The sequence below is a fragment of the Callithrix jacchus genome, chromosome 22, assembly GCF_049354715.1.
Source record: "Callithrix jacchus isolate 240 chromosome 22, calJac240_pri, whole genome shotgun sequence".
Classification (NCBI taxonomy): Eukaryota; Metazoa; Chordata; class Mammalia; order Primates; family Cebidae; genus Callithrix; species Callithrix jacchus.
In genome coordinates, this window is record NC_133523.1 from 31,463,320 (window position 1) to 31,474,862 (window position 11,543).

The 11,543-nt window shown below is 55.6% G+C and overlaps 1 protein-coding gene across 3 annotated transcripts; it reads right to left on the reverse strand.

The window, feature by feature from the left end:
• Positions 1 to 408: 408 nt before the first annotated feature.
• On the reverse strand, positions 409 to 11,250 carry LGI4 (leucine rich repeat LGI family member 4). 3 transcript variants are annotated; one of them, XM_054250276.2, is made up of 9 exons: positions 10,553 to 11,250; positions 10,077 to 10,148; positions 9,737 to 9,808; positions 7,748 to 7,819; positions 7,568 to 7,637; positions 7,167 to 7,281; positions 3,143 to 3,307; positions 2,554 to 3,059; positions 409 to 1,380 (listed from the first exon to the last, which is right to left on the reverse strand). In XM_054250276.2, the coding sequence occupies exons 1-9, from the start codon at positions 10,723 to 10,725 to the stop codon at positions 1,066 to 1,068; spliced, it is 1,560 nt and encodes a 519-aa protein (XP_054106251.1). In that variant the 5' UTR covers positions 10,726 to 11,250; the 3' UTR covers positions 409 to 1,065. The 3 variants fall into 3 exon arrangements, with proteins under 3 accessions (XP_054106251.1, XP_035142253.1, XP_054106252.1); XM_035286362.3 differs by having other exon boundaries at positions 7,167 to 7,336; positions 7,566 to 7,637; XM_054250277.2 differs by lacking the exon at positions 7,748 to 7,819 and having other exon boundaries at positions 7,167 to 7,336; positions 7,566 to 7,637.
• Between the last annotated feature and the right edge of the window lie 293 nt (positions 11,251 to 11,543).

The following is an 11,543-nucleotide window of genomic DNA, read 5'->3' on the forward strand; positions in this document are numbered from 1 at the left end:
TCTTTCCAAATACCCAAATGTCCCTGCAAGCCTGTTAAATAATTCCCTATGCTACCCTTAATTATACACAATGGCCACATAGCGTGAGAACTTCCAACAAGCCTCAAACTCCCTTGAGACTCCCCAGTACCTAAAAAGGCATCCAAAATGTTCCCATGAACCACCTCACAAAATGCCTAAAACTCAAAACACCCCCCAAAAAAAAATCTCCTCCAATGTCCTGAGACATGAACCCAAAAAGAGACCCACAGTAAACTCGTGACTTGTCCCCTCATCATGCCTCAAACATCCCCTGAGTCCCTCCATAACCACGAGTCCACTACCTGGGCCCCTCGGAGCACTGCTCCGGGGACACCACTTCCGCTTTCACAAGACACCCTCTCCCAGGGATCCAGAACAGTGGGCGGGGAGGGTGCAGAGCGCATTTATTGAGCTCGGACTCTTCTTGTCCTTGCCCCCGTCGCCCCATCCAGGAGGGCACCGGGCTTCCTGCGACACCTCTAGCTGTCACGCCCTGTGCCCCGCGCACGCGCGGTAGGCGCAAGAGGCACAACGCCCAGGGCGGCCGCACGCATGCGCACAAGCAGCAGAGGGGAACCCGCCCAGCGCCGAGTTGTCTTCGAGGTTGGCGCTTCTCCAGGAAAGCAGATTGGCTGTGTGGAGTTTAGAATAGGAAGGGAATGCCATCAACCCCTCAGTGCTTTCCGTGGACCAGGAAGGGTGGGAGCGGGTTGAGAGGGGAGCCATGAAGCTCTGCACGTGACCCCCACCTAGACTCCATGCAGTGCACCAGCCTGCACCCCCAGGTTGCCTTTGATGGGGAATCTGCCCCAGCCGAGATGTCCAGATGTTGCTTTAGACCTGTGAGCAGCTCCGGAGGCCCAGTAGGCTAGGACCCCCTATGTCCCCCCACAGGTGCAGATCCCTTAAGAAGTGGGCTTAAGGTATAGACGTGTGGCTGATGAATGTGGCCTGTGGTCAGCAGCTGTCACCCCAAGTGGGGCCGGGAACCAGCCAAGGGGCCGTCCAGGGGCTCCAGCCATGCCTAGAGTCCCGCTGGGGGTCTCAAGCACTGAGGTCGATCTCGTGATGCTGGTAGATCTGGGTGGGGCCCTTAAAGCAAGCAGCAAAGAGGAAGCGTCTGCCGGCCATGGTGACGTGGGCAAAGGCGCGGGGGGCCACCAGGGCCGGGGGCCCCAGCTCCTGCAGCGGCTCCAGGAGCCCCTTGTCAGGCTCAAGGCGGAGGACCTGGCTGAAGGCGAAGTCGCTGCCCAGGATGGCCAGCTGGTCCCTGGCGATGAGCAGGGGTTGGAAGACATGGGCACCTCTCGAGGGAAGTTGCTGCAGCAGACGAAACATGGAGCCGTCCCAGCGCATGACCTGTGGGGGTGTGGCCGGTGAGAGCCTGGGGTCCTGGGGGGTGGCTCTGGGGGCCCTGGAATAGCTTGGAAGCAGAAGTCTGTAGGTCCCCAAACTCCCACAGCTTTCCTATCTTCATAAAGGTCACCACTCAGCTGTTCAGCCACACACATGGAGTTGTTCTGAGCCCTTCTCTTGCCCTCACACCCCACACAGAAGCACTCAGCCATGTACTCTCAGTTTCACCTACTATAGTTGTACATTTCTCCCACCACCTCTGGCAGCACTCTATGCCCTCCCAACTGGACCATCTTGGCTGCCTCTTTCCTGGTCTCTAGGCTCCTCTCCCTGCTCCCTGAGTCTGTTCACCACCTTGTGAAAACCTGAGACAGATCAGGGCCCTTCCAGGCTCAGAACCCTCTCCTGCCTGCACCTCACTCCAGAAAGAGAGTGGGCAGGTCTTAACCCCAGCGTGAACCTGGGGGTGCTCAGTGTCAGGGTGGGGATGGGTGTGGCTGTGAAGTCTGGAATGCATCTGAGTCACAGAACCAGGATCTGGGGGTAGAATCAGGATGTTGGGGCCAGTGTCAGTGTTGGGGACTGGGGAGTGGTTTAGAGTCAGCCAGCTTTGAGGGGGTCACAGTCTCAGCATCAGTGTGGGGTGGGATCCTGGTTCAAAGGCCGGCATGTGAGGCTAGGTCAGAGTTTAGAGGCTTAGTGTGCAAGAATGCCACAGTGCTGAAAAGCCAGCCCTCGAGGCAGGGCTTGGTAGCTCACGCCTGTAATCCCAGCACTTTGGGAGGCCGAGGTGGGTGGATCACAAGGTCAAGAGATGGAGACCATCTTGGCCAACATGGTGAAACCCTGTCTCTACTAAAAATACAAAAATTAGCTGGGCATCGTGGTGTGCGCCTGTAATCCCAGCTATTTGGGAGGCTGAGGCAGGAGAATTGCTTGAACCCAGGACGCGAAGATGAGCCGAGATCATGCCACTGCACTCTAGCCTGGCAACGGAGCCAGACTCCCGTCTCAAGAAAGAAAGAAAGAAAAAGAAAGAAAGAAAGAAAGAAAGAAAGAAAGAAAGAAAGAAAGAAAGAAAGAGAAAGAAAGAAAGCAAGCCAGCCAACCCTCAATGGGAGTCAGCTGCAGCGTCAGGCCTGGCTGTGCCCCCTCCTCCCCCAGGCCCAGCCTCACCATGGAGTCCCCAATGTAGCGTGTGAGGCACAGGAACACGTCCCCACCAGCCTGGAAGTGGCGTGTGGCATAGACATCCTCCGCCTCAGGGATGTCCGTGCGTCTCTCGAAGCGGCCACCGGTCCAATGGAAGAGCACGGGCCGCTGGGAGGCCGAGGCCAGCAGCAGATGGGGCCGACCGTCCAGCTCCAGGGCCTCGGCGTCCGTGTCCCGGTGCCAGGCGTGCAGGCTCTGGTGCGGGTAAAAGCCGGGCCCATCGCGGCACAGCAGCGTGGTGCTGCCCGCCTTGGAGGCGTCGGCCACCACGAAGCAGGGCTGCCCTTCCAGCCACAGGAGCTCGGCGTCATTGGGCCGCAGCAGCCGCCTCGGGGCCAGGGTCTGCGTCGGGGCCAGGCGCAGGCCGGGGCTGGGCCGGGCCCACAGCTGTGAGCCCCCCCACAGGCGGGCGGCCAGCACGAAGAGACTGGGGCCCAGCACTAGCGGCTTGCAGGACACCACGGAGGGCGCTGTGGGGAGGTGGGAGGCGGAGAGGCAGGTCAGGCTGGCCAGGCAGGCTACTGGGCAGGCAGAAGGACGGGGAGGTGCTCACCGGGCAGCTCTTCCTCTGGCCGGAAGCGCTGCAGGCTGTAGTCCCAGGAAAGGATCAGGCAGCGGCCGGCGAAGGGCTGTGCTAGCACGATGTGAGGCTCCCCCTGGTAGGAGAAGAGCTCTACGCTCAGCGCCGACTCCCCCACGGTCTGGAACCAGGACAGCTCTGGGGGTGGAGGAGAGAGTCAGGCAGGCCCCGAGGCCCCGAGGGTCCTCATGGCTCAGCCTCAGTTTGCACATCTCTGAAATGGGGCCATTCATGGTACTCCCCTCATAGGGTCATAGAACTGGAATCTTGATCTGAAGATGTTTGTTTGGTTTGGGGGCGGGGTTTGTTTTGTTTTGAGACAGGGTCTCACTATGTCCCCCAGGCTGGAGTGCAGTGGCATAATCATAGCTCACTGCAGCCTCCCCCTTCCAGGCTCAAGGAATCCTCCCACCTCAGCCTCCTGAGCTGCTGAGACTATAGCCATGCACTACCATGCCTGGCTAATTTTTTATTTTTTGTAGAGATGGGGTCTTGCTATGTTGCCCAGGCTGGACTAGAATTCCTAGGCTCAAGAGATCCTCCTGCCTTGACCCCCCAAAGTGCTGGCATACAGGCATGAGCCGCCATACCTGACTATAGACATATTAACTCACAAGAGCATGATAAGCTTTATTTTCGGAGCTCTGTGACATCACCAAATAATCCCTTAGAAACAGCATCTCAGTTAATTCATTTAACTTCTCAACATCCCTCTGAGGTACATTCTGTTATGATCTCCCCTTTACAGATGAGAAAGTGAAGGCTAAGGGCACAGGCAGTCATCCAACAAAATCCGTCTTTCCCACCTTCTGGGAGGCAGGACTGGAGCTGGTCACCAGGCCACCCAGCTAGAGGCTGCTTTCTCCCGGACCTCCATTCACCGCCCTCCCTGGAAGTCAGATGTGGCTGTTTTGAGACCAAGCGGCCAGTGGAACAAAGGCAGATGTGATGAGTGTAATGAGCCATCACGCCTGGAAACAGCTTGTCCCGACTTGGTCTCCTTTCCCACACGTGGATATGCCACAACCTGGCTTCAAACACGAAAGCAAAGACGATGCCCAGGGGCTGCCCTGCACACCTGGACAGCTTGCTCCAGACCCCTCCGTCCTTAATCCATGGTATTTTGAGAGTGTGTGATGGCAGGTTGGCTTCTGTGGTTACTGGGGCACCAAGGCTACTGCGCTTGTTAATGGGGGAGCCGGGCAGTCGACTCCAGGCTGTAATATTTCACTCTGCATGCCAGGCCCTGTTTCCAGGTGCCAATGTTGAAGCAATGAGCCAAACTACCTATAATGCCCACCTAAAGGGCGAATCTTTTTTAAATGGCTATCAAATCACCTCCTGCTCAAAACTCTCGGCTGAGAGTGGTGGCTCACGCCTTTAATCCCAACACTTTGGGAAACCAAGGCAGATGGATCAGTAGAGCCCAGGAATCTGAGAGAAGCCTGGACAACATGGCAAAACCCCCATCTCTACAAAAAATACAAAAAATTAGCAGGGCATGGTGGTGACACACCTGCAGTCCCCATCACCAGGGAGGCTGAGTCAGGAGGATCACCTGAGCCTGGGGAGGTCAAGTCCTCAGTAAGCGGTGATTGTGCCACCATGCTTCAGCCTGGGTGACAGAGTGAGACCCGGTTCAAATAAACAAATAATAATAATAATAATAATAAAAACCTCTCCATTCTTCCCATGGCCCAGAATGAAGTCTGCTCTCCTCTCTGTGGTTTCCAAAATCCGTAGCTGTCCCTCACTCACCACCTCTAAGCCACACCTGCCTTCTTTTGATCTTCAAACAGGGCAAGCTCTATGCTGCCTCAGGGCCACCTGCCAGGCTGTTCCTTCTCTCTGAAGAGCCCTTCCCTCTGTTCCTCACTTAGCCACATTGAGACCTAAGGTCCTCACTTCAGAGAAGTCTTCTCTGACTCTCATAGGAACCTCCCTTGTCTCATCATTCCCTGCAGTTATCACAATGTATAGCACACATTTATCTGTGTAATTTTTTTTTTTTTTGAGACAGAGTTTCACTCTTGTTGCCCAGGCTGGAGTGTAGTGGCACGACCTCGGCTCACTGCAACCTCTGCCTCCCAGGTTCAAGCAATTCTCCTGCCTCAGCCTCCTGAGTATCTGGGATTACAGGCGCCCGCCATTGTGCCCAGCTACTTTTTGTATTCTTAGTAGAGACGGGGTTTCACCATCTTGGCCAGGCTGGTCTCGAACTCCTGACCTCAAGTGATCTGCCCATCTCAGCCTCCCAAAGTGCTGGGATTACAGGCATAAGCCACTATGCCCAGCCTGCGCTATGTTTTATAAATGTCTGTCTCCCCAAATTCCCAGGACGGTAAGACCCGTAAGGCCAAGGCTCAGGCCCCAACCACAGCGACCCTCACCTCTCACAGGGCTGGGCATGCGTGAATGTTAGTGAACGTTTGTTGGATAACATGAATGAAGACGGACTCCCTAAGTTAAGTCTCCTTCTTCTATGTGTCCTGCGGACCAAAAACATGTCTTACACTTAGAATAATAATTATATGTTGATAATAATTATGCACGTATATTGTTATAGATAATAACAATTGTTGTTATTGTATTCATCAAATCTGTGGCCAGGTGCAGTGGCGAATGCTTGTTATCCCAGCACTTTTGGAGGCTGAGGGGGAAAGATTACTTGAAGCCAGAAGTTCAAGACCAGCCTGGGCAACATAGCAAAAAAGTTTTAAAAACAAAATTAGCTGAGCACAGTAGCATGTGCCTGTAGTCCCCACTATTTGGCAGGTTGAGGCAGGAAGATTGCTTGAGCCCAGGAGTTTGATGGCACCACTGCACTCCAGCCTGGGTGACAGAGTGAGATCCCAACTCTTAGAAAAGAAAAGCATCTGTGTAAAGACCCTTCAGGCTTAAACTCCTTCAGGCTTAAACTCCTTACTGTCTCCCAGCTCTGTGTGGCCCTGGCCCTGGCCCTGGCCCTGACTCTGGGCTCCCTCAGCTCCCATGACTTCCCCGATCCCTGCCCTGACCCCTCTGGCTGGGCCTCCCGATCCTGCCCAGATCATCCTGGGCTGTCCTGTCTGGGGCTGCCTTCCTCTGGACATTTAACTCTTTGAGGGCGAGAACCAGAGCTGGCCTCATCACGCTGTGCTTTCTGCACTGCCTAGTATCCCAAAAGGCACCAAAATCTATTTATAGAAAAGGCAAATTGGCCAGGCTCGGTGGCTCACACCTGTAATCTCAGCACTTTTGGGAGGCTGAAGCAGGCGGATCACCTGAGGTAAGGAGTTCGAGACCAGCCTGACCAACATGGAGAAACCCCGTCTCTACTAAAAATACAAAATTAGCCAGGCATGGTGGCGCGCGCCTATAATCCCAGCTACTCGGGAGGCTGAGGCAGGAGAATTGCTTGAACCCAGGAGGCGGAGGTTGTGGTGAGCCCAGATCACGCCACTGCACTCCAGCCTGGGCAACAAGAGCGAAACACTCTCTCAAAAAGGAAAGAAAGAAAGAAAGAGAGAGAGAGACAAAGAGAGAAAGAAAGAAAGAAAAGGGAGAGAGAGAGAGAAAGAAAGAAAGAAAAGAGAGAGAGAGAAAGAAAGAAAGAAAGAAAGAAAGAAAGAAAGAAAGAAAGAAAGAAAGAAAGAAAAGAGAAAAGGTGAGTCCATGTAAGTGAGGTGACTTTGCACCTATAGTTCTTACAATAATGCTTGGCATGTAACGAAGAATTTTTAAAGTGGTTGCTTTTATGTTAACAACAGTGAACTTTGAAGGGCCTCTGTCCTAGGCCCGGCGCCAAATGCCGAACAGGCGAGGACGTATCATTGAATTCCCATGGCACTCCTATATCAGGGTTTATTACCCTCACTTTACAGATGAGAAAACTGGGGCTCAGGAAGGTGCTCCTGCTTGCTCAGGGTCTCCCCGAGGCAGGAATCAGCAGGGCGCGGAGTGAGACAGCCATTCCCTCGGGTCTCCCGCCTCCCGCCCCATGGGGAAAGCCCCCCACCTATGGCTCTGCACTTGAAGGTCTTGGGGTCGAGGTGGCGGAGCTGCATGTGGCTCAGGGCGGCTGGGCCTGCACAGGCGCCGGTCCCCACGCTGGCGTTCATGGTGGGCATCCACTGCAGGAGCCAGAGGATGCGGCAGTCACACTGGAATGGGTTCCCTCGGAGGTCCCTGGGGCAAGAAGTTGCTGAGGGGCTGTGACCTGGTTTCCATGCCCTGGGGGCCGTACTCCTGCCCCCTCCCCAGGCAAGTGTCCCCAGAGATGGTGCCCCATCATGGTAAGAAAAATGTGTAAGAACCACCACAGCCAAATGCACGCATGCCAACCAATAGTGGGCCCGGATGCCCCCCGACACAAACATTCCCCAACCGCCCCACTCCCATCCCCCACGAGCCTCACACATGAGTAAGCGTCTCCAAGCCTCGGAATAGGAATCTGGGGAGGGCCTCCAGATGGTTATTGGCCAGGCTTCTGGTAGAGGAAGAGAAGGCACCATCAGCAGCTGCCAGGAGACCCTGTGTCCCCCGGGTGGTGGAATGTGGGTGCCTGTCATGGAAGGCTGGGGTGGTGGAGGCACGCACAGATGTGTGAGTGAGCGAAGTCCTCTGAGGGCGTTCTTAGAGATGGAGCCAATCTCATTGTCCTCGATGAAGCTGTAGAGGGAAGCTGGGGTGAGAGGGAGGCCCACTGAGCTTCAGGGAACGCACCCCATGAAAGACATAGGCCTGCTGGAAGGTGCTGAGTTATCTTCCAGTATCATGAACAACCCCAGGGAAAGCATCTTAGAAACCTCTCCTTGCCAAGGTCCCAGCCCTCAATTCTAGGAGCCATGAAGCTGGCCCTATAGTCATTGCCAGCTTCACTGTGCACACTGCCCTGCCACCACCACCACCATCACCAGTGCCAACACCCACATCACTGCGTTACCTCCAGCATCATCTGTAATGACCATCACCAGTGCCAACACCCACATCACCGCGTTACCTCCAGCATCATCCGTAATGACCATCACCAGTGCCGGCATCCCCACATCCATGTCTCTACCACCATCATCAACCCAGGACCAATAACTGCCATTATCCCCAACACCATACCTTGTCAATGTCATCACCAACACTAGCATCATCGTCACCAATATGAATGTCACCACGCACTCCCATCAACACCAACACCGATATTATCACTACCAAACTCTACCCCACCAACGCTGATCATCTTTATCAACAACACAATCTTCATGCCCAACACCAGAAAGACTCCCACCCTCATCTCCACTGCTGCGCTCTCACACATCCGCATGAGCACCACCAGCACTGCCAATACCAGCAATACCTCCACTGTGCCCAAGATGCACATGTTCACCCACCGCCAGTACCACTGCTGCCGGTTTCCGTAAATACCAACACCTTCACCAACATCACCAACCCAGTGCCAACAACACTGCCACTAATATCACCCCCAGCATCCTACCCACAGCCATCACCAACACCAACACCAATACTGTACTCACCATCTCCCACAACATTCATAATTGACAGGGACACAAGCCCCAAGAACTTCATCATCCATTTCTTTTTCTTTTGTTTAATGAATGAGAGGTTCTTATGTTGCCCAGGCTGGCCTCGAACACATAGCCTCGCCTCCTCAAGCGCCGGGACAACTTGAGTGAGCCACCGCGGCTCCCACATCCACTTCATCCGTAGCCTCATCGCCACTGGGGCTGCCATTCTTACCACAGCGTCTCTACTCCGTCATCATCAGTAACGCCACCAACCCCACATCAGCAGCAGCAACAGGATCACCACCACTGCCATTCTCATCAATGCCATGACCAACACCAGTGCCAGCATTGTCATGCTGTCACTGCCACCGCCACCACCATCACCACCACTCCCCAACCATCAGCACCACCCTCAACACCACCACAGTACCACCCCACCACCTAGTTCAGAGTTGTTTCCTGGTCATTTGAAATGTTTTGGAGTTTCGCTCTTGTTGCCCAGGCTGGAGTGCAATGACATGATCTCAGTTCCCCACAACCTCTGCCTCCTGGGTTCAGGTGATTCTCCTGCCCCAGCCTCCTGAGTAGCTGGGACTACAGGTGCCCACCACCACGCCTGCTCTATTTTTAGTAGAGCTGGGGTTTCTCCATGTTTGTCAGGCTGGTCTCGAATTCCCGACCTCAGATGATCTACCCGCCTCGGCCTCCCAAAGTGCTGAGATTACATGCATGAGCCACCGCACCCGGCCCCTTGAAATGTTTCTTGTCTCTGACTTCTTTACACCCTCCCTGGGCTCCCATGAGTCACGTAGAGCCAGAATCAGGATCTGGATATCCGGGCCCTTTGTAGATCTTGAAGCAGAGAAGGTAGGTGATAATCAACACTGATAAGCCTCATTGACACCAGCCCTGAGAACTTCATCAATATCACCCCAAGCATCGTTACCACTGGGTTTGCCATTTTTATCAACATCCTCCCACCAGGATGTCCAAACACCTGCTCTTCAGGAACACAGCTCCCATCTCCTTCTCCCAGGCCCACCTGCCTCCATCCCCTGGCCTCACTCACAGGTACTGCAGGTGGGACAGGCCTGCAAATGCGTCGTCCTCAATCACGGAGAAGGAGTTGGAGGTGAAGAGGCTGGCAGGGGGGCAAGAAAGAAATTTTTCCAGAGTTGCTGCATATATCACCCCTGGCCTCCACCCTCAGCCCACACAGGCATGGGCACACACGTGGCAGTAGGTGTGAGTATGTGCAGGGACACAATTGCTCTTGCACACACGTGTATGCACACCCCCCACACATGCATGAACGCCCACCTGACACCTGTGTGAGCCCAGACTCCCACGCATGCGCACGAATGCCCACTCCCTTGAACTGGTCGTCGGCCCAGCCAGGCCCCACTCACAGCAGGTGCAGAGATGGAATTCTTAGGAAGCTGCCGGCCTTCAGCTGGGTGACTCCAGTCCTGACGAGTGAGCTGGAGACGTGGGCCATGGTAGGTGAAGGGGATACCACAGCAACGCTCCAGTCCCAAACCAGAGCCTTCTGCCATTTGGGAGACCCCAGTGTGCCACCCTGACCCTGGGTGTGTCTGCCCCGCATGCCAGGGGAGGCAGGCATTTGCCTTCCTGGCTTGACAAGGACCCTGAGAGCACTCAACCCTACTCCCGGGCTCCAAATCCTGTCCCTGCTCTCTGGGGCTTCCCTCTTGTTCCTCCCAGATGCAAGCAGCCCTCTGCAAGGCATCCCAACAGCCTGTGCTGCCCATCTCCCCAGATCTTGATGGGTCCCTGTTTCCCTGGGGACTTGGCACTGCATCCCAACCTCTGGGGTCCCAGGACTTCCATCCCCACTTTCAGGCATGCAGAGGGCCGGACTCACAGTGACAGCAGGGTCGGAGAGAAGCTGACAGGCAGATCCGGGGAGCCCTCACACAGGGCACTATCTTTGGAGCAGGAGCAGCGCAGGGGACACTTTCCCTTTGGGGGTCTCCAGGCCACCACCGCCCCCGCCCCAGCCAGCAGCAGCAGCAGCAGAATGCCTGCCCCTCCCATGCCCCCACCCCCTCGCTGAGGTACTCGCTTCTCCCAGCCCACCCAGCTCAGCCCTGGCCACTATGTCTCCTCCTCCACCAGGCCACTATGTCTCCTCCTCCACCAGGCCGCCCTCCATCCGCCTCCTGGCACGCTGGGCCCGGGCTTCTCTCTCCTCTTCTCCGTCTTTCTTTCGGTTGGCCTCTCTCCCTGTTCGTATCTCCTTAGTGTCTAATTTTCTCTTTCTCCCTGGCTTTCTGTCGCTAGTTTCTGACTCTGCGTGTTCGTTTGTTTCTATTTCTGTCTTTGTCTCTCGTTCTGTCTTTTTCTGTGTTGCTGTCAGTCTTTCAGGCTTTAGGTGGCTGTCTGTTGGCCTCTGGGTATGAGTGTGTGTGAGTGTGTGAGTGTGTGTATGTGTGTGTGTCCTGCTGCTGGGTGTCTTGATTTCTTGTCTCCTGCCCCCCCCACCCCCCTTCCAGCTCCCTGCCTGTAGTTTTTTTGCCTCCTCCCACGTCCCTGCTCCCTGAAGGTTTAGGAATGGGGTTCGCTGGACACCCGGTGCGCCCGGCAGAGTAGGGTGGGGAGGAGGAGGGGGTCAGAGGCCATGGGAAGGTTGGCCTTGGGGAAGGGACTGGACAGCCCCACAGGAGGGGGAGGGGCCATCAAGGGCTGGAGCCGCCCCGCCACTCCCGCCAGCCCCCTCCCCAGATTCCCTACTGGACCCTATTGAGGGAGCAGGAGGAGGATGTCACCAGGGTGGGGACCGGATGGCTCTGCAGACCGGGGCTGGGTGGGAGGAGAGGCCACTGGGGGCTGGGGACATCCCGTCCTGGCCACTC

What these genes read in the sequence shown, in the direction of transcription:
- LGI4 (XM_035286362.3), bottom strand. Translation starts at nt 10,725, where the DNA reads ATGGGAGGGGCAGGCATTCTGCTGCTGCTGCTGCTGGCTGGGGCGGGG. An exon ending in CTGTCCCACCTGCAGTACCT is followed by an intron (nt 7,820 to 9,736) that starts GTGAGTGAGGCC and finishes TTCCCTCTACAG; the next exon opens with CTTCATCGAGGACAATGAGA. An exon ending in GCTACATTGGGGACTCCATG is followed by an intron (nt 1,381 to 2,553) that starts GTGAGGCTGGGC and finishes ACACCCCCACAG; the next exon opens with GTCATGCGCTGGGACGGCTC.